Source organism: Aotus nancymaae, unplaced genomic scaffold, assembly GCF_030222135.1.
Source record: "Aotus nancymaae isolate 86718 unplaced genomic scaffold, 86718_ANA_hifiasm-v0.15.2.pri h1tg000002l, whole genome shotgun sequence".
Lineage (NCBI taxonomy): Eukaryota > Metazoa > Chordata > Mammalia > Primates > Aotidae > Aotus > Aotus nancymaae.
In genome coordinates this window covers 35,709,703-35,732,698 of record NW_026988413.1, presented here as the reverse complement: position 1 = coordinate 35,732,698, position 22,996 = coordinate 35,709,703, and the positions used below count along the sequence as shown (strand labels likewise).

Sequence of the window (22,996 nt, the reverse complement as noted above, 5' to 3'; positions counted from 1 at the left end):
ATGACTTGGAATCCAGGAAACAGAGGGTCTAAAACAAAAGAGAGGCAAAGGAAATTCCAGAATGGTAGTAAAAGGATATCCCATGATGGCAATCACTTCAGGAGGCCTAGGCTGGAGCAGGTCTAGAATGTTCTGAGATATATATATAATCAATGAAATGCCCAATATATTTGACTACATAAAGAGAAAACTTACACCAGAAGAGAGTAATTCAGAGTTGAATTAAACATAAATACATTAAAGAAAAAACAAAGAAACTGATGAATTTCAAGAAAACATATCGTTCCAGAAAGAAAATGTAAACCCAGTACTTTATCTGATCCAGCTGTAAACAGCATTTACATAGTCATAATCATGTAAACATCAATCTAACCAAACTTATGAAATTTCTGGGTTGAGGTGAGAAAGGAAGTATGGTAGGTGAGGCACAGCAGGAAAGGGTGCCAGTTCTTCATCTTCCATAAGAGGAAGCCAATGGAAGCCCAAAACTCAAAACTAAAAGAAGAGTTACATAAATATACGACTTAGAGATATGGAAGTAAATTCCAAAGGAATCTGCTCAAACAAAATTGAAAGCAATTGCCTCTTGGGTGTGGAAAATGACAGGATGAATGACTGCAATGTTTCATAATAAGCTTTTAGAACTAAATTAGCTCTCTAAATTAAGTGCTTGGAGCACACTGATAAAAGCAAAAACAAAATTAAAACAAACAATAGCCCTCTGTAGGTCTTGACACCAAAATGAAAAAGACTTGGTAGCTGAAGGACTTTAAATATGTTTTACATAGAAAATTGTTAAGTGGTGCAATTATACTTCAGAGTTACGGGAGATAAAGGAGGTGAGTGGAGATTGGAAATATTCTAACTGCTCAGGTACAGTCTTCCTTTCCCTAAATGTATCCTCAGTAATTCAAAATAGAAGTAGCATAAAAAATATATAAAAAGTGTATACCTAGGCTAGACCCTGCCTGAAAATATGAATCTCTTCTGCAATATTGCCCATTAAAACTATACTTATGGCCGCGTGCAGTGGCTCACGCCTGTAATCCCAGCACTTTGGGAGGCCGAGGTGGGTGGATCACGAGATCAAGAGATCGAAACCATCCCGGCCAACATGGTGAAACCCCGTCTCTACTAAAAATACAAAAATTAGCCGGGCGTTTGGCATGCGCCTGTGGTCCCAGCTACTCGGGAGGCTGAGGTGGAAGAATCGATTGAACCCGGGAGGAAGAGGTTGCAGTGAGTTGAGACTGCGCCACTGTGTCCAGCCTGGCGACAGAGCAAGACTCTCTCTCAAACAAACAAACAAACAAAACTATACATACAATTTGCCCAAATCAGTGTGAGTTGAATTATTTTCCATGTTCGTTCATTTCAGTCACAAAATTATAGAACCTAGAATTCTGTTACTGTCAAGTTATTCAATGATAGTCTGGATTTGGTTTATTTGTGAAGATATATATATATAAATTTTATAATACATATAGAAATATAAAGATAGCTATTTTACTTTATAATTTCTTTATGTATACACAGTACTTGATTATATACATACACATCTATGTAATACGTTTATATGTATGTATATAATCAAGTACTGTGTATATATAGAAGAGGGTAAAAAAGTATATATGTGTCTATAAAAATATGTACATGTGGATGGATACACACGAGTGCATGCACAAATCATTTATTGTGCCAGATATTTACATATATTAATATAACTTACTCCTCAAAATTTTACAAAACTATCATTATCTCCATTTTCTAAAAAGATAAAATGGAGTGAGGCCCAATGCATCCATGATTGAGAAGCAATAGAATAGTAAAGTTTTCAGAGAACAGGCTCCGGAGCCAGGCAACCTGGATTCAGATCCCAGCTCTACCAGTTAGATGGGCAAATCATTTAACCTCTCTGTGCCTCAGTGTCCTCACCTGTAACGTAGTGCTAGCAATGGTGCCAACCTTACAGTATAATTGGTAGAATTTAATAATTCAATACATGTAAAGTCACATAAAATAGTGGCTGGTACACAGTATATATATTAGGGATATTGTTGGTATCATTCGTAAAAATATGTTTTAATCCATTCTCTACAGATCCCAACTTCTGAACACAGGTGCACACAAGTACATGTTCTCATGTGTATATACAAAACCATTCTTGTTTTGAGCTAGGGAGAAATGTCTAAAAAAATCTATATTCTAACCTTGATCTTTTCCAGTTGGAAAATAAAACAGACTACCAGTACATCAAAATTTTAAAAACCACAAACAATTCCTTTTATTCTTATCTATCTCCTCTGGTTAGTTACAGGCACAAATGCAGCTTTAATTTCTGTGTCAAAATCCTTGACAAATTATATCAGACACAATTTCATTTTTCCTTTTCATATTTTGAACTTATATTAGGTCAGCCAGATAACTATCAAACAGTAAAATTAATTTTTGGTGTCATCCACATTTTACAATATTTTGTTTGTTTGTTTTGAGATGGAGTTTTGCTCTGTTGCCCAGGCTAGAGAGCAGTGGTGCACTTTCGGCTCACTGTAACCTCTGCCTCCCGTGTTCAAGCAATTCACCTGCCTCAGCCTCCTGAGTAACTGGGATGACAGGCGAGCACCACTATGCCTGGCTAATTTTTGTATTTTTAGTAGAGACAGGGTTTCACCATGTTGGTCAGGCTGGTCTTAAACTCCTGACTTCATGATCCACCTGCCTTGGCCTCCCAAAGTGCTGGGATTACAGGCGCAAGCCACCACGCCTGGCCTACAATTTTTACAGTGACATATGGCACCATGAAACCAATGAGTGCTTAATAGTTCTTTGAATTGAACTTTTGTAAAAGCACTAATAAAGTGAATTTTTTTCTTTTTACATCTTTACCTCTTTACTGTTAATAACGGGTATTAACAAACTTTCTAAAAAGACGATATTTGCTTTTGCATTAAATATTTCCAATAATTTTTATTTTGGGAAAAATTGATTTTTAAAATTTTCACATCTAACAAAAATCAATGTAATGAAGACAAAAAAGCAATCTTCTCTAACAAAGTGAATCAATTTATTGAGTTGCTTATATTTTGGAAAGTATTAAACTTTCCAAAATAAAAGCAGTTGAAAAACATAGGAAAAGATACTTTTGATTACCAAGAGCATGTTTAGAGAAAATATACTCTCTACATGTAAAACTTAACACCTTCTTACCTTCAACTTTACAAAGAGAGGACTTTGTGATATATATTATCTAAACAAAACAAAACAAAAAGCCTATATCTTACTCACCACAAAGAGAAAAGGCAATTTTTTCCAAACCTTCTTTCAATATAAATGCTACTGAAAAAGAATTTTTACATTAAAAGAATGGTAATGTTTTCCTTGAACACTTTCACCTAAGTTTTTTTTTGCACAAGCAAGCAGATAATCACCGAAATTTCAGAGAACCCCCCCAATAAGAATCTGCTATACTGAGAGAAAAGTAAAAAGTATAAACAATATAAAAATTATTTTAACTTACCGTTCTCTTAATTTACAACAAAAAACTCAGTTTTTCGTAAGTAACGTTCGACATAATTTAGAACCACAAAAATCAGATTTGCTTATCTTGTAAAATTAATACAACCTGTGATTCATCTCCTCCCAACTAAAAGCTATTTCAAAATATAACATACTTTACTGGACATTTTAATATTTTTAAAACATGGTGCCTTTTGATGCCTATCTACATGCTACATAGCCAACACTTTTAATAAACAAAAAGTTTGATGAAAGGCCTATGTTCACTAAATGATAAATGATAAACTCCAGTCTCTATCCTGTCAAATATTGAACTCTGCAAGCTTTCAGTGCTAAGTATCTTTATGGCAGTTGTTTATTTTTCCTTTCTCAGTGATTGGAGGTTTAAAAATATTACGTTACCTATAGTTAGTAAATAAGGGAATTCCAGTGCCAAATATTTGTACAAGATAATGGAACAGCCGTCCTTCTGTTAAGAATCCATGGGGACTAAAATATTAACAACCCCAAGAGTACTTGCTGCTGAAAACACATATACACATAGAGCCTCTGTTTTAGTCATAGCAGACACCTACTTGGTAATTTCTGAAGGCCTATCATTCACCATGTTCAGTATCTCTCTACAATTTTTTTAAAGTCAATAGAATCAGGTCAGCCTGGTTTAGGAAAAAATAAATTAGAACTATAGACCAATGGTTAAAGCAACAATCTTGTCTTAGAGACCACCCCAAGCCCACCAGTATCAATAACTACTCAGGACATGCAGAAATATAAGCTCAGATTAAAACGTTATAGTCCTTTGTGCATGCTTGTACTTGAATAAATATTGAAGATTCTTTCTAAAGTTGTATTTTGATTTATTCCCCTTTTCAGTTTCATTTTAATAAATGCTGAGCTAATTTCTACATTAAAGATGTTGGTGAAATTCAAATTATTAAGGGTTTGCTTCAAGTGCTGTTCAAACTACTAGACAGAGAAATGTGTTATGCCAGGACATGTTGGTCTACCTGAGGGCTACAAGTTCCCAGAGTCAATGAGAGGTAAGGTATTGAGGGTCAGTCAATAAAACATCTAAACATACTAGAGAGGTCACCAAATATATGGCATCTGTTGCCCAGTAAGCTAAGTCATCTAACATATGGAAGTTCAGCCCTATCTCAAAAGATTTACAGGCTGTTAACTGGTTTCTGAAAAGAATATCTACACAGATTATTGAGCCATTCCTAAGAATGTGAGACAGGGGTCCCCATTACCAAAACCCATACACAAACATGCAAACAGGAAGGAGCCTTAACAATATCCCAAGCAATAAAGCCAAATAATACCACACACAATTCTGACCCTTATGGTCCCTCTCACTCAGACCTAGTCAAATGTGCCCAGATCCTTCCCAAACAAGAGAAGGAAATAAGTTCACTATAGTCAGCAACTGTTTTTGTTTTTTCCTTTTTCTTTTCTTTTTTTTTTGAGACAGAGTCTCACTCTTTCACCCAGGCTGGAGTGCTATGGTGTGATCTTGCTCACTGGAACCTCCCCATCCCAGGTTCAAGTGATTCTCCTGCCTCAGCCTTCCAAGTAGCTGGGACTACAGGAGTGTGCCACCATGCCCAGCTAATTTTTGCATTTTTAGTAGAGATGGGATTACACCATGTTGCCAGGCTGGTCTTGAACTCTGGACCTCAAGTGATCCACTGACCTCGGCCTCCCAAAATGCTGGGATTACAGGTGTGAGCCACCATGCCAGGTCAGTAGTTAGCATCTTTATGAAAACACTTTCATAAGACAAGTTAGAAAACGAGAAGTTTTAAAAGACATTGATTAGGCAGAAAGAAAACTTGTACTATAATATCTGTCAATAACTTTTTAACTTATCTGTAACTCTACGTCTGTGAAAGTATCAGAGTGAGTTAGATACTTCTAAATCACATTTTTTGTTTCCAACAAGATATATACTTTATTTTTGCATATTCTCCAGAATGAACACAAACCCTATTTGTTAAAAAGAGTATTAAAGTTTCCTTTAAATTTTACAAATGCATATATATAGATATTTACTACAATTAAACAGCTTGTTCTTTTCTTTGATGAATATATTCATGCAAATGCACTTTTTTCCTAACTCATAAACATTTTTATTCCCACAGAAAAAAAGTGTAAGAACACTACTATTTGCAAATTCACAGCCATGCTCAATGTTCAGAGTAGGAAAACGATGTATAAATAATGATAAAATTATTAAATCACCAAAGTTGCCAAAACATCCATAATTCAGTCTAAATGATAGAAGGAAGTTTGAATTAAGTACAAATTACAGAATAATTGTAAAGAAATGCACTTTTCTCACAATAAATATTTGAATATAACAATGTTGAAAAGTAAAGGCCTGCTTTTATAAACAAATCAATGACGACGTGAGAAAAGCATATCCATTATCTCAAAGTAAATGTTTTTAACATCCTTGAAAAGTTTATTTGTAAAAATTTGTTCTCAAAGTTTGTCTAAGCAGTTCTACCACAGTCCTCTGACACTAGTTAATTATTTATGAAAAGTCTTTTCCCTGAGGCTGAAAAATCACTGCAGCGTTCCAAAGAACGAATGTTGTAACCCTCAGCAAGTGCTCTTGGTGCTGGCTTGTATCCCTAAACTCATCTTAGCCCAGCATCCAATGTCTAGGTACCTAATTTAGCTTGGTTGCTATATTTTTAGTATCAAATGTGAATTAAAGACATCTAGATTAATAGAAGTTTATTTATAATGGGCATCTGGAAAAAATGTAAAACATTAGGTGGACTTCCCATATGAGTACCTTTATACTCATCAGTAAAGGCATATTGTCAGAATTGAAGCAGCTCCTCCATTCTCTCTTCTATCATTAAAAAGGGTTATCAAAATGTGATACTCCCTACTTAGCCCAGAGTAACAAGACCAGGTATTCATTTCTCCCAGATAAATGAGCAAAAGGTCCAGGAGTAGGGAATAGACACTCCTACCAGGGATAGATAGCAGAAAGATCAGATTGTGCTTCTGCTCACAGAACTGCAGATCACAGAGTATGCATGATATTCAATATGGCCCCAGCTCACACAGCCAACTCTCAGTCCTGTCTGGTACACATCCAACCCATGACATACCCATGAGCTTCTCCAAACCCACTGTGAGCTTTCCAGTGTTATCACAATTGTTCCTTCCACCAGCCTTTGGGTCCTCTAAAGTGCCTTTCTCCCCGGCCCACTGTCCACCAACCACTGCCCCTTGCCCTTCTCCATCACATCTCAGCTCAAACACTTCCTCATGTCCCTTTGTTAAATGTTCTTAATAGAAGACTATTGCTCCTTAGAGGGTTTTTTTTGTTTTTTTTTTTTTTTTACACAGTACCTTTAAAAATGCAAAGAGAGAACTTTTGGAATGAAAATATTTTCATAATAAAAGGTAAAAAAAATTCTGTCTCATTAGAAGTTCTCAGTCAGTGCTTCAACTCAGCTCTGCTTTTATACAGAATGTGAAACTGTAAAATATTTTAAGTGCCTGTTTACTGGAAAAGATATTGCAATGATTCATATTTTACTTGATTAGAAATGATTTTTAAGTTGGCATCATCTAATAAAAGTCTGTTATTTTATTAACTCTAGAATTTTATTAATATTCTTTTTAAAGACAATGTTTCTAAAATGTCATCATTTTGAGGAAATTTGTTGTTTCTAAAGTTTACAGTTTTAAAGCTAAAATAATGGCAATATAAAGAAAATTCAGGAATAACCACTTATTTTAGAATAATTCAAATGTATTGCTTAACAGAAATACAAAGTGATACAACTACCGTGTTAATACATTTTAAATACAATTTAAATTATTGTTTCTGTCATCTAAGCTGAGAATGTTTGTCTTAACCTGAGCACGTAACCTGAGCCTATCACCCTTTCTCTGAAAAAGGGAAAAGACATGCGGATTACAATTCTGCAATTGTAAGTTTTTAAAATGTATATAGTTTCATGAAAAAAGCTTAATTTAATTCACAATCTTATTTAAGCAACAACTTCATTCGACATTGCACATAACATAAATACTAACCATGAGTTTTTTTCTAAATATTCCATCTGAAAGCTGCTTTCCTCACTGGCTTAAATGACTTAATTATCTCATCTTTTACAAGTGTTATCTGCCCTCTTGTTTTAACTCGCTATACATTTAGGGACACTGTTTCCTGAGACATCTGCTTTTAAATGAATGTTTTCTGATTTATGTTTGCCAAAGGAAGTTAGTAGAGAGACATGTGGAAGTAAATGAGAAAGTGAAAACACTGCACAATTGCTGAATTCACCTCAAGGAAGCATTTGCTGAAATGGTGACCATATTCACGAGTAGAATAAACATTTCAATAGCATGTGCTGCCAGAAAAATACCTGATTTTGAACTTTGCACAAACTCAGGACAGTCACCAAATCAACGGATAGAGTAGTATTTGGCTTATATTTAACTAAAATTATCTCAAATTTGGTATCTAAAGACTATATATAATAAGGTTTAAAATGTTAAAATGCTTTCTATGACATAGTACACCATATAAAAAGATGAATCATTCATATTTCAAACCCTGAAGTAAGAAAAAGGTCCAGTGAATAACCAAAATCCTGTCATAAAGACCCAACACAAACGCCATGAATATCACACAGTTGTCTTGGGCCCCTCTCTCTAAAACAATATTTACTTTTAAAGACATCTGCTGACATACTTTCCTGGGCATTAAAAACCATAAAATACTTAGAATTAAATTTAACTGAGGAGTTAAAAGATCTGTATGCTGAAAATTATAAAATACTGATGAAATAAATTGAAGATGACACAAACAAATAGAAAGATATCCCATGTTCATGAATTAGAAGAATATTGTTAAAATGTCCATACTGTCCAAAGTGACCTACAAATGCATTGCAATCCCTATCAAAACTCCAATGTCAGTTTTTACACAAACAGGAAAGAAAAAATCCTAAAATTCCTATGGTAACCTTGAGCAAAAACAAAGCTGGAGGCATCATGCTACTTGATTTCAAGACATATTAGAAGTTATAGTAATCAAAACAGCATGGTATTAGTATAAAAACAGACATATCAACTAATGGAACAAGATAAAGAGCCCAGAAAGAAAGAAACTGACACATTTGCAACCAATTGACTTTTTGACAAAGATGCCAATAACACACAATGGGGTATAGAAAGTATCTTCAATCAAGGGAAAAAACTGTATATCCATATGCAGAAGAAGAAAATTAGATGCTTATTTCACACCATAATCAAAAAAACAACAAAAATGTATTAAAGATTTAAATGTAAAACCTGAAACTGTAAAACAAGTAGAAGACAATGTATGAGAAGAGTTCTAGGACATTGATCTGAGCAATGATTTTTCTGAATATAACCCCAAAATCACAGGCAAAAAAAAAAAAGCAGAAATAGACACCTGAGATAATATTAAACTAACAAGTTTCTGCGTAGAAAAAGAAACGATTAAAAGAATGAAACTCATGGATGTGGAGAAAATATCTGCAAACCATATATCTGTTAAGGGGCTAATATCCAAAACATATAAGGGATGCAAACAACTCAATACCAAGAAAATAAATAACCCAATTAAAAAGTAGGCAAAGGACCTGAACAAACATTTCTCAAAAGATGATATGCAAATACCCAACAGAAGACAAACAGATTTTTAAAATGCTCAATATCACTAACTGTTAGGAAAATACAAATTCAAACCACAATGAAATATCAATGCATAGCTCTTAGAATGTTTACTATCAAAAAGAAAAAAGATAACAAATGTTGGCAAGGCTATGGGGAAAAAAAATCCTGGTACACTGTTTGAGTAAATATAAATTAGTACAGCCATTATGGAGAGCAGTACGGAGGTTTTCAAAGCATTAGAAATTGAATTACTATATGATCCAGCAATCCTACTTCTGAGTATACAATCAAAGGAAATGAATAGGAATGCCAAAGAGATATCTGGATTCTCATTTCTCTCTCTTTTTTTTTAATTGCATTTTACGTTTTGGGGTACATGTGAAGAACATGTAAGACTGTTGCATAGGTACACACATGGCAGTGTGGTTTGCTGCCTTCCTCCCTATCACTTATACCTGGAATTTCTCCCCATGTTATCCCTCCCCAACTCCCCACCCCCCGCTGTCCCTCCCCTATTTCCCCCACAAAGGCCCCAGTGTGTGATGCTCCCCTCCCCGTGTCCATGTGTTCTCATTGTTCAACACCCACCTATGAGTGAGAACATGCAGTGTTTGATTTTCTGTTCTTATGTCAATTTGCTGAGAATGATGGTTTCCAGGTTTATCCATGTCCCTACAAAGGACACTAATGCATCATTTTTTATGGCTGCATAGTATTCCATGGTATATATGTGCCACAATTTTCCCTGTCCAGTCTATCATTGATGGGCATTTGGGTTGGTTCCAAGCCTTTGCTATTGTAAACAGTGCCGTAATGAACATTCATGTGCCTGTGTCCTTATAATAGAATGATTTATAATCCTTTGGATATATACCCAGTAATGGGATTGCTGGGTCAAATGGAATTTCTATTTCTAGGTCCTTGAGGAATCACCACACTGTCTTCCACAATGGTTGAACTAATTTATACTCCCACCAACAGTGTAAAAGTGTTCCCATTTCTCCACATCACAATAGTCAAGATATAAAAGCAACCTAAGTATCCATCAACATGAATGGATAAAGAAAATATAGTCCATGTATACAACAGAATACTATACAGTCCTAAAAAAATAGATATTCTGTTACTTGCGGTAACATGGGTGAACCTGGAGGACATTATGTTAAGTGAAGTAAGCCAGCACAGAAAGACAGATACCGCATGCTCTCACTTATATGTGGAACCTAAAAACGTGTTGATCTCAGAGAAATAGAGAGTAGAATGGGGGTTATCAGAGGCTGGTAGGGTGATGAGGAGGTTGGTAAAAGGATGATTAATGGGTACAAAGTTTCAGTTAGACAGTAGGAATAACTTTTAGTGACCTATTGCATAGCATGGTGACTACAGTTAATAATAATAAGTTGTATATTTCAAAATTGCTAAAACAGTAAACTTTAAATGTTCTCATCACAAAAAATAAGTGCGTGCAGCAGATATGTTGATTAGTTTGATCTAAGAATACCACAATGTATACATACATCATCAAAATATCAAATTGTACCCCATAGATATATATAATTACCACTTGACAATTATAAATGAAAAATTTTAAATTATAACATTTAAAGAATTCTAGTTAACAAGTCAAATAAAATACATGTATTGAGTAGCTATGTTTCTACGAAAAATGTATAAATGCCAAATAATTTTTCATTTCCTGATGTCGAGCAATACAAACATTACTATCATGTAATGCTTTCTCCATAATTCTATCTCAGCAAGGGCTACTGATCTTAGCCACCTTCCTCCAACCCCAGAGTCTTACTTAGTTCATAATGGGTTATGAAAGCGATAATGTAATCACTAACGGGGCTTTCTCCTGCTTAAATATGAATTATCATTTCATCCCAAGCTGGAAACACCCATTGGTTCTTTACAGCCCAAAGAATAACATCTGACTTTTTGATAAAGATCTTCACAATTGGACTTCACTTCATTTTCTTCTCACTGTGCACCAACACCACAGCCACACTGACTTTCTAAGTTTTGCCTAAACTTGCCCTATCCCTTCACTCCTCAGTGTTTATACACACTCTTCATGTTGCTCTAAATCCCCTTCCTTCCTCATCTCCACCAGGAAACCCTTATGTATTTTCAACATCCAGTTCAAATAAAGACTCTCCTGTGAAACATTCTGGAAGTCTCCATTTGCTCCCGATTCTGGGTTCCCACAGCAATTTATTTATACGTTTACTATTATGTTTTGCTTTGTAATTTTCTTTCTATTCACCCCTTTCATCTTTGTTCTCTCAAGTATCTATCACAGATGGGTACTCAATACATAATTAAGGAGGGCAAAAGAAAAGAAAAGGAGAATGGGAGGTGAGGAAGGTAAAAAGGAAAAGAGAAACTGCTTGATTCTTTGACAAGATAAGCGAAAATGATAACTAGAGTAGAAATTTTAAAGTTCATTTTATAATAAGCATAGAAAAGATTATATTTTAAAAAATTAAATGACTACCAAATGCTTCGGAGTAATAAATGAAGCATAGTTAAGACTTCTAGAAACAATGCCAGTAATTAAATGCATTCTAACAGTAATGTGGTGTAGTAAAACATGCATGGTCTTTGAGGATAGGCTGCATTTGAATGCTAATGACAGAAACTACCAGCTGTATATCTTTGAGAATTCTACTCTTCCTCTTTTGTGAAATAAGTCTAATGGAATTGCTATGAGTATTTTTTGAGAAAACAAAGGTAAAATATTGGGCAAATACTGAACATACGGTAAATGAGATGATGAATCTTCATTTAGAAATAAAGTGTAGGCTATCAACCAAAAACATAAAATAATAAAGACATACAACTTAATACATTAATTTTAACTTAATGACTTATGGCTAGCTATATAATTATAAAATTCATGACTACATAAGACAAGGCCTTAAAACAGAGGACCCTTTAGAAAATAAATTACTACTCAAATATATTCTGTTTTGTATTATGATTTTAAACAAAAAAACTTAGGGGGAGTTTCTCCATGGCCATTAAAAATAAACTTGATGGCCGAGTGCGGTGGCTTACGCCTGTAATCTTAACACTTTGGGAGGCCAAGGTGGGCAGACCATGAGGTCAGGAGTTCGAGACCAGTCTAGTCAGCATGGTGAAACCCCGTCTCTACTAAAAATACAAAAATAAGCTGGGTGTGGTGGCGGGTGCCTGTAATCCCAGCTACTCCAGAGGCTGAGGCAGGAGAATCACTTGAACCTAGGAGGCAAAGGTTGCAGTAAGCCAACACCCTGGCATTGTACTCCAGCTTGGGCAACAGAGCAAGACTCTGTCTCAAAAAAAAAAAAAAAAAAAAAAAAAAAATCAACTTTATTTCCACTAAGGAAAGCATTCAGATCTGGTTCAATCACTCTATATTATAGAAAGTTTTAAAAATGCAAACATGCAATCAATAGTTACATGCAAAGTCTCTGGAAAAACAACATTGAAAAAAAAGCACTTCTTTAAAAATGATTCATTCGTATTAAATACGTAAGGTATGTCCAACTTAATTTCTGACTACTTGTGCTTTGCTGGCAGTTGAGCACATATTTGCATTGCATCCTGACAAATGATGATCTCCTGATGGTGACATTCAGCTGCTGTCAACATCATAAACATGTCTGTTCAATCTGTTTACATTCCCCCTGAGCTGGCACCGCTTTCCTAATGCCTGTGTTAATAGCAAGGTAGAACTGCAATAACAAATGAATTTCATTTAGTCTGCGGCTAAAGCCTTGGGAAGTACCTATCTCAGGCTTAAAACCAATTTCAATTTAGCTTCAATTTCTCCTTTAAAGAGAGAAGAAATTTCCACTACTGAAATTACTGAGAAAGGCCTGGCATATTCCAGTTTCCTCTCTTAGTCATTTTTGGCTTGTTTTCCCATTATAATTATAATTTCATTTTCTTAATCTCCTCATATAAATACATAAAAATTTCTGTTCTATGACAGTTTGACACTTACTAAGAACAAATCTAATGAAAGTACGTTAGCCAGATAAAGCAAATAAAAATATAGGATGTACATTTCAATTTAAATTTCAATGAATAATGTTTTAGTATATGTATATTCTAAACACTGCATGGGACATACTCATGCTAAAATATTATTCATTATTTATCTGAAATTGAATTTAATTGGGCATCTTGTATTTTATTTGGGAACCTTTAATTAGGGTGTTTTAACAACTTACATCTATTAATCTATCATTCAAAAGAAGGATGAAATTCACGACCAAGGTTTCTCAGAAATATTTTCCAATAGGTGGCTTCTTAGCTTGTAGAGGTTTTCTGTTGCTTTTTGGTGAGGGCTGGGGGGAGGGTGGTTATAAAGACCTGTTTTGAGGGAGGCTCGCTCACTTTTTCTTGATCAGTCTGTTGAATAATGACATTTTTACTTTTCCTTGAACAGCACAACAGCCCAGCTGCCAGATCTTTTTTTTTTTGAATAATCATTCAAGAGATATGGCAGCTCTCTAAGATACCAATTGTCTTTTGAAAAATAGCTTTCTCACACTAATCTGTTTTACGGTCTTAAAAGTAAAACAAGACTTTGAATACAGGGAAATGGACAAGTTGGATGAATGCATTCTGCTTGTTTAAACATTTACATCCAAAATAAAAGTAAGAAACTTCCTTAAAAAATTGTTTTTAATTAGGATAAAAGGCTAAAGGGCACACACAAAACATCTGTGAGTTGCTTTGCAAATATTTGCCGAAGACCTTACATTATGTCACATTCTGCACTATTTTACCGCCCACCCGCCATGAGCCATTCACCTTGTAATCTAATCCTGTCTAACAGCCAGCCAAGTTCCTCTTTTAAAATCTCACTCTCATCACTGCCTTTCAGGCCACATCTTTAATCTGATGTGCTGGTCATTCCTACTTTCATTATTCTAATTTGTTGTCTGTTATTTGACGATTTAACGAACACTTATTAAAGTAATGAGCAAGGTGAATGGTTCATATTACTAAATTTTTTGTAGTCTGGTAGTCTGGGCTGATTATTAAAAAGAAAAGGAAGTTTATAATAAGGGAAATATACTAGACTTCAAAAGTTGAGAAAAGTCTATTAGAGACATCAGTAAAGGCCCAGTGAGAATGGGCTTCACAATCAGGGATGCTGAGGTCTGAATCCAAGCTCCAACCCTTATTGCAGAATGACTTTAGGCACATTAATGACCTCTCTGAACCTCATTTAATAATTACCTACTTCAGATAATTGTTGTCAGGTTAAGATGAAAATGTTTTATACTTTACAGGACACATTTGGAAACACTTAGGAAAAAATCAGCTATTATAGAGTAAAATGGCAAAATTGTTACAAATATTGGAACTAGATTGCTGTAGTCTGAATATTAGATCACCTCTTTACTAGCTGTGTAGACTTAGGCAAGTCATTTTATCTCTCTATGCCTCATTTCCTGATCTACATTTACTGAATAATAAGAGTAATTCAAAGTTTTAGTCCAATTTTATACTTAGCAGAGAGGATAAAATAGATTAACTCATGTACAACAACTCTTCATTTAAAAAAAAATCAGGTAAAACTCTACAGTATCTGGTACTGTAAGTACTCAAGAAATGTTAACTACTTCAATTATCATCCTTATCATTCTTATTATTTAAAGAGGTAGCACTTCAGATAAGTCTTCATGAGCTAGTAATATTTAAACGAAAGAACTGAGAAGAAATTTCTGGCTAAGAAGACAGCAAGAATAAAAGTAGAGAAGAATGAAGCAAGAAAGTTTGTTCAGGGGTCAGAAAATAGAGAACCAGAGAATAATAAAGTAGATAAGAAAGCAAAAATTGGCAGATAAAGGCTTGATTGTAGAAGGGCTTGGTGCACATTTGTGGTGTTGGTATATACTTCATTACCCAATAAATAGTCTCTCAAGGTCTCAAAATGGAGAAGTAATGTGTTGGCAGTCACATAAGAGTAACCTGGCAGCACTGGTTTTGAGTAGATTCGGAGATGACAACAGAGGCAGAAAGATGAGTTGGGGGCTCTGCACCTGTCTGAGCAGGAAGTTAGGAGAGCCTCAACTTGGGCATCCCAAAGGAGAATAGAAGAGAGGATCAGTTCCCAAGATTGTAGAATCTGAACTGAGAGGACTTGGCAGTTGTTTAGAGGAGGAGGAGGTGAGAAGGAAGGTGAAAAAGAAATTTCCTGAGAAATAGACCAGATGCAAATTGGTTGTGAGCGACAGATACATGGGAGTTGAGACCATAGATTATTCTTTAGCAAGGGGGAAGCTGTGTTGGGTCTAGACAGAGTAAGGACTAGAAACGTGCCATGAGAAGACAGGCAGCCCAAAGAGAATGGGGAATGAACTGCCAAAGGCAATCGACAGGAAGGAGGAACCAAGTGGTAGATGTCACCTAGGGACATATGAAACAGCAAAGCGTAAAAAGACGCTTTGTAAAAAAAAGAGCACATTCAGGAAGCAAAGTGGGGATGGAAAAGGCAAATCAATCTATGCTCACCATCCTCCCAGAGGGTGGCACTGACCCTTTCGGGCTGAGTTCTTCCTCTCAGGCTTCAGAGCACCCAGTACAAACCCAAACCCTATTAGAGGTCTTATCTCATAAAGATAGGTCAGATGGCAAAAATTCATGGTATATATGCTCAGTAAGTGTTTGGAGAATGAATGAATGAGTGAATTGGTGACTTTTAAGACCTTAGTCCTCCATGCCACTTTTGCATTATAATGCTCTTTCCAGTATCACAAACTGGACTCTCATTCACAAGTCTAAGATTCACCCTACTTCAAGTAGTAGGCTGCAATACTTTGTTGTTTGTCAATCTGCTTTACTAGAATTTAAGCAGCCTAAGGGAATACATAAAGAGTTTTCAAAATGTGTTTCCAAAGCCTTTGTGGTTCCATGAAATACCTGACCCTACTTGCCCTGCCTCCCTCCCGCATCCCATTGCATAGGGACTGCTCAGAATAAACGTAGGGAGGAGGGAGGAAATGGCAGGCAGACTTTAATTGGTTACACAAGTGAGACATCATCATAAGACTGCGTTTTAAAAAAGAATTCTGAGACTTTTTACATATAGCTTGAAATACATTATACTGTAGTCAAATTATAGAATGTTCATGTAAAGTAAGTCCTTTTGTTCATGTTTAAATTATTGCCCAAATACCTAAAATTGCAAAATAAGATCCCAAAATTTTCCACCATTTTCCCTTTCCCTGTATATGCATATGAAGAGAAGTAAAGCAGTAGAGATGTTTCCCCATCTCTGAGCATGGTTTATTCTCTACAGCATTTTGTGTTTTCCAATATTCAACCCGAACAGTTATCCTCCAAGAAGCTAAGTAATACATTAACACAGGTTATACTGTGAAATTCAAAGCTTTAGTCTAACTTCACACTAAGATTCTGTTTTAATTGGCTTGGCATGGGAGCCAGTCAAGCACGAGTGTGTGGGAGCTGGCTCCTGGAGCTAATTTATGCTCATCTGTCCCCAGCTCCACATGCAGTGATTTCACGTTGGTAACTTAAAATTGACCATGCTGGGAGAATTTACCCCACAGAAATCCTCAAATGCTACGAATCTGAGCATTTTTTCTGCCCAGTGATCCAGCTCACCAGTACACCATTCAAACTGTTTAAGTTCCTTATGTGAAATTAAAGCACAGCTAGGGCTGAGACCTACTACAAAGAAAGCATACACTCAATGAATTAGTTTTCCAGCCTTATATGTCTGCAATTATATGTTAGCAATCTCACTACCTGGTGCCACTAGTATATATTTCACACATTAAGCAAAATATCTATATAAACAGTATTTTTAATCAACTCAATTTTTTAATATTAAAAATGTTTGCGAATTTTTGAATTAAAAGACTAATCACAGAATTTGAATGGTGAAACTAATTTTAAAAGTACCTAGTGCAACTCTCAGAGTTAAAACCAAAAAAACTAAGATTATTATGACTTCTTAGTTCCAGTCCCAAGGGGCCTTTTTGAGTGCTAATAAGGACAAGGACACTAGAAAGAACTCACACTTTAAAATGAAAATGTCAACACTTAGCTGGAGTGAAATAATTAAATTACTTATATATATTTCCATACCTCATCATCTGAGTACAGCAAATACATGTATTCAAACAATCACTTGTGAAAAGAAAGCTTCCCTTCTTATAGGATGTTGTTACTGGTATCACTGCTCCCTAATCTTGTGAACTGGTTAAAAATAATACATTACTGGTTAATCTATTTAACTGTAACAAAGAGAAAATATAACATCATACCCATGCAAGAAGTAACAGATTTCTTTTCACCGTTCCACAATATCCTAACATCCCCACAATGATAAGGAAACAGCAAACAGCAATCATGACCGGATGAACCACAGGAAAGTAAGTCAAAATGACTGCTTCCTCTACCCTGAAAGAAGAAAAATAATGCCGTATTAGCAATAAAATATAATCAAAAGGCACCCAAGACCTAGTACAAGACACAATTGTGATTTGTGTTAATAATTCTTTAAATCATCATGTCTCAAAACTAGTGACTGTATTGTTATTTTCAAAATCACTGTGCTATTGTTTCTATGTTTACTTGCTTGCCTGCTTTATTTTGGGTTTTGCAGTGTTTGTCTTTTTTTAATACAACTGATAGCTTTCCTACCCCAATTCATTTAATATACAATATAGGGGATCTTGATAAAAAGTTCATCTGTTATTATCTCTGACGCCTTAGCCTAAGTAAACCACATGGGATCCTTTGCTATTTCCCAGCTGAGAGGAATCTCCTTCCTTTTCTCTAATCTTTGACCCCATGTGCACTATGTTTCTACTCCCTGACAACTGATCCTCCCCAACAATGTGAAAGACTGCTTGCTATGCAAAGGGAAATCAATCTACATTAAAAGAAAGGAAAAGGTAGAAGTGATTTTTGCTAGAACCCAATGAAAAATTCATTAACCAAAACCAGAACTAATGATACAAATTAACCATTATTAAGCTAAGTTCCTTTGTCTTAAGGACTTCGCAAAAATGTTTTTCATTTAATCCTTACCACAATTCAGATGTCATATATCATAATACAATCTCCATTTAAAGATGAAGGAGTAAAAACTAATTTGTCCCCTGTGATGTTAGTACATCAACCCTTAAAATTTGAGAAAAAAAAATCATTGTGATGTCTGGTTTTCATTAACCTAAGAATATGAAGGTAAGAAGCTGACAGTAATTTTCTTAGAAAAAGTAACTATGCTGGTTTTTTACACACACATATGACATGGCTGACACACACACAGCCAGGAAGACAGGCAACTGGTATTACCATATCCAGAAATGTCTGTATAAACATGCTGCCACCTGATCCCATTTAGGACCAAAGGCACACCTTAAGGAGAACTCTGGAGGATAAAAGTATCTGTGACAAGGTTGCTATGGGCAGGAAAAACTTTTCCAAAAGATCAAGGAAGAGCACTACCATATAAACAGCTAAGAGCAAAGTTATTTAAAATCAGCATGAAAAAATTCAATCAATAATTATAAAGTATACCTTGTTTCTGCAGTTAAGGTCAGAACATTATTTAGGTAGTCCCTCATCCAAGCAGAAACTGCCAACACACTGATGGACATCAACTGGGAAGAAAAAAGTACAAACTGGTTACCAAGGATTTATGTAACATTTGCTGCAGGATTAATAATAGAAAAATTAAGGATTTTGTTACATAAGATCTTTCCCAATTACCATTTGCTACTTCTTGAAATTTACTATTACTATAAATATCAGCCATTCCATTTTGTAATCATGTCATAGGCATCAAATAGAATACCACCTAAATGGGATATAGAAAACTAGACTATTAAGCGGCTGATCCCACATTCAGGACAGAAATTGCACAAGATGAGGAGGCCACAGAACAACTAAATTATCAAATATAGAAGATGCGTCTAAAACACATTGTCATTCTTAAAGGCAAGGAAGCAATTAAATACTATTACTGAACAATTAAATATTGTCAAAAAAAGTCACAGGTTCTAATTTCAAATGACTTTTATTGGCTGAAATTCAAACAATTTAAGCATTAAAATGATAGTAATAGTAATATATTAAATGCAATCCTTTAAAACATACCTGAAGTCCTAAAGTATATAAACTCATACTAACACATGTATGTGCTAAAGTATATAAACTCATAATGAACACAATTCTCTGGTCATCTTTGTAGAAAGTTGAATATGCAACTCATTATTCAGAAAACTGACAAGAATCTATCATTTCTATTTATCCTACTTTTCCTGTACAAACTAAATGAAGAAACAAGGACTTGATGAAAGTTTTTATGGAAGAATTTCTGCTAATATTTGCAGAAAGCATTCTAGAGCATCACCATTTAACAACCCTATCTGAAATAATGGATCTCTAGAAAAAAAGATCCTCAATGGCTGCAAATTTATCAGGTCATTGGTTCTCAATCTTGTCTACACATTAGAATCACTTAAGACTCAAAAACATTACTGAGCACAGGTCTACCCTGGACTAATTCTAGGGAGTGGGGCTTGGGCACCAGAAATGTGTAACAGCTTCACAGATATTCTAACAGGTAGGCAGGGCTGAGAACCACTACATTAAATGAAAGACTGCTGGGAAGTCACAATGGAGAGAGCAGGTGGATGATCCAGACCCCACTGGTTACTCTTAGTGTCACAAAAATAGACAACTAGGCATAATGTGTCTCCCAACATGTTGTGGTCAGAAGCACACAGAAATTCTTATGAAGTATTTTCACCAGAAAGTCGAACTTGAATCTGATCAAGCCTCCCACACTATTAGTTGATAGAAAATACATGAAATAGATTTAAACATGTGAAATGTCACGACGGGAAGCAATTAGCAAAATCAAGCATATGAGAAACTTTACAGGACAAATGATCTTTTTTCTTGAATTAAAAAAAAAAATCTGGCAAGTAAAAACAAAAAGGAGAGAAGGAGAAACTCATATAGATTAAAATAGATTTAATAGATTACCCTATGCAATATATTAACCTGGTTTGGATACTGATTCAAACAAATCAAGTACATAAAAGCATTTATGACACAAATGAGGAAAGTTTAACCCTGAATGAAGGTTTGGAAATATTAAAAAAAAACTACTTAATTATTTTAGGTATGATAATAGATTAAGTTTATTTTTTAAAAGGTCTTTATTTTCTAGAGCTATATACTGAAGTAATTTTAAATAAAATATATTAGATAGCTATACTTGTAAGAAAAAAATGAAACATAATGATGAATGGGATATGGTTTAATAATTAATCATGACCAGTAGAAGTTAGGTGGGAAGTAGAGAAGGGCATGTTGATAACTGTTGAAACTGGGTAATGAATAATTGGGGATTAATTATGCTGTGTTTTTCTACTTTGGTATATGTTTTAACTTTTTTTATAATTTAAAAATGAAAAGAAACACACTAAAACAAGTTGAGAAGAAGTCCTCTTGGGAAGCTTTTCAAAAAGCTGCATTTATTAACCCCTAAGTTCTGAATGTCTCTCCTATTTTGTTGGAAATCTTTTTGAAATGTATACCTATCTTCTTAAGTACAACGTAAAATTGAAGTTACCCTGATTTTTAATAATTTCTAGCACCGTAATGAACATCAGTTACCATTACGTGCTATAGCTTTAGCTTTAAATGCTGATATAATGAATATATAGAAGGTAGAAATGAGTCTGCACTAACTCAAGTGGTGGCCTGCATGAAAGTTCCCAAGGTAAACAGAATGTGAGGACCTCTACAGCTCTTGAACAGTAAATTATGGCTATCTGCTTGGAAAATCAGCTAGTGAAGTCACACTTCCATCATTCATTACAAATATTTACTCAACAATTACTATGTGCCTGGGATTGGGCAAGATTCAGAGACTGACAATAAATAAGAGAAATAAGATCCAGGCCTTCTTGGAACCTCTTGGGGAACACAGGCAATAATTATACAAAGAAGATAATTATAAAAATATTCTGCTGAAGGTCTCTCAGCTCCTGAGTGATAGAGCTGGGATTCAAATTCGACCTGCTGGGCTTCAGAGCTGTCTCCCAAGTTTAGAAATGGGCATGGTATGTTCACAGAGGGTGAAAAGATGGCATGTAGAATTCCTTTTTAGAAAGAAGGGCAGTGGGTCTCCTGTAGCAGTCAGGTTCAGCCTAAATGTCTGAACGACTTTCTTTGATGAATGGGGATTCAACGGTTCTTAACCTATAAATACAAGTGTATTTCAACATAATTAATTTCCTTTGTAAGCCAATACATTTTGTTTTGTGGGTTAAAATACAGATTAATATTAATATTAATTAATATGGATTAATATTCTGACAATTGGCTAGCAGGTTTATGAGACTGCCAAAAAAGTCAATGGCCTATAAGATAGGTTAAGAACTCTGGGACCACAGTCAAGGGTACAATTAGGCCAGTTATTATTCTCATTTCTGTTGGAAATGAACAGATTGTAAACTTCATAAAAGTTACGAGTGGGTCAGCCGCAGTGAATTAGCCATGTTTCTGGCTTCTTTTGATGCATTAACATCTGTTCTGCATGCATATGCCAGATACATCCTGCTCTGGAGAACCTTAAAATGTGCCTGAGTCACCTTGCCTTGGCCTGCTGCCTCCCTCGTTGCTTGCTCCATTCTCAAGAGGAGATGTTCTCCCAGGGGTGCACCTTTCAAATACAAACCATGCAATCCAGAATCCACACTCCTAATTACCTCCTTATGGGGCTCTCCCACTTAGGGGCCACTATACACCTGCCTTAATCACTCCAAGGCCAATTGTTCAAACTGGCCAATCCTAAACCCACTTACCTGCCTCACCCATTCCTTCCCATGGAAACCATGGTATACAACTTGCCCATGGTCCCCATCTCTCTTTCTGCCTTGTGACTGACCCTAATGTTTCCCTTTTTGGTCTCCTATAATAAGATGTGTACTCCATGTCTTGGGATTTATGAATACAATAAACTGTCTTCTTAATAGCAGCCATCTCCTAATCTGTTGGACTTAGCATACCTAATTGACAGCAGAACATATTAAAACACATGGAGCTAGCAGAGAACTACTAGCTCTTTGATGAAATCTGTGGGCATGTGTTCTTCCTCTACCTGGCTATCTGTGGGTCTTTGCACACCTTTTAAGTATCACCAGGACAGAAAAGTCTATTAATGTGGTGTATTAGTCCATTCTCACACTATTATAAACATCTGAAACTGGGTAATTTATGAAGAAAAGAGGTTTAATTAGCTCATGGTTCCTCAGACTGTACAAGAAGCATGTCTGGGGAGGCCTTAGGAAACTTAATCACAGTGGAAGGGGAAGCAGGCACATCTTACATGGCCGAAGCAGGAGGAGGAGAGAGCAGAGGAAGGTGCTACCCATTTTCAACCAATCAGATCTCATGAGAACTCACTTACTACAAGAACAGCAAGGAGAAAGTCCGTCCCCATGATCCAATCATCTCCCACCAGGATCCTCCCACAACACTGGGGATCACAATTCGACACGAGATTTGGGTGGGTACACAAATCCAAACCATATCATTCAACCCCTGGCCCCTCCCAAATCTCAGGTTCTTTTCACATTCTAAAATATAAATAATCCTGCCTTCCCAACAGTCCCCCCAAAGTCTTACTTCATTCCAGCATTAGCTCAAAACTCCACAGTCCAAAGTCTCACTTGACACAAGGGAAGTCCCTTTTGCCTATGAGACTGTAAAATCAAAACTTACTTGGTTACTTCCAAGATACAAT

At 35.5% G+C, this 22,996-nt stretch overlaps 1 protein-coding gene across 1 annotated transcript in view; it reads right to left on the bottom strand.

Annotated features, from left to right (window-relative positions):
* TSPAN12 (tetraspanin 12) overlaps positions 1 to 22,996 on the bottom strand; it is a 78,674-nt gene that overhangs the window by 41,594 nt on the left and 14,084 nt on the right. The window contains exons 3-4 of the mRNA XM_012474088.2: positions 18,754 to 18,836; positions 17,493 to 17,628 (exon numbers count right to left, since the gene is read on the bottom strand). Of these exons, the coding sequence (XP_012329511.1) occupies positions 17,493 to 17,628; positions 18,754 to 18,836 (219 nt within the window). The remainder of the gene's footprint in view (positions 1 to 17,492; positions 17,629 to 18,753; positions 18,837 to 22,996) is intronic.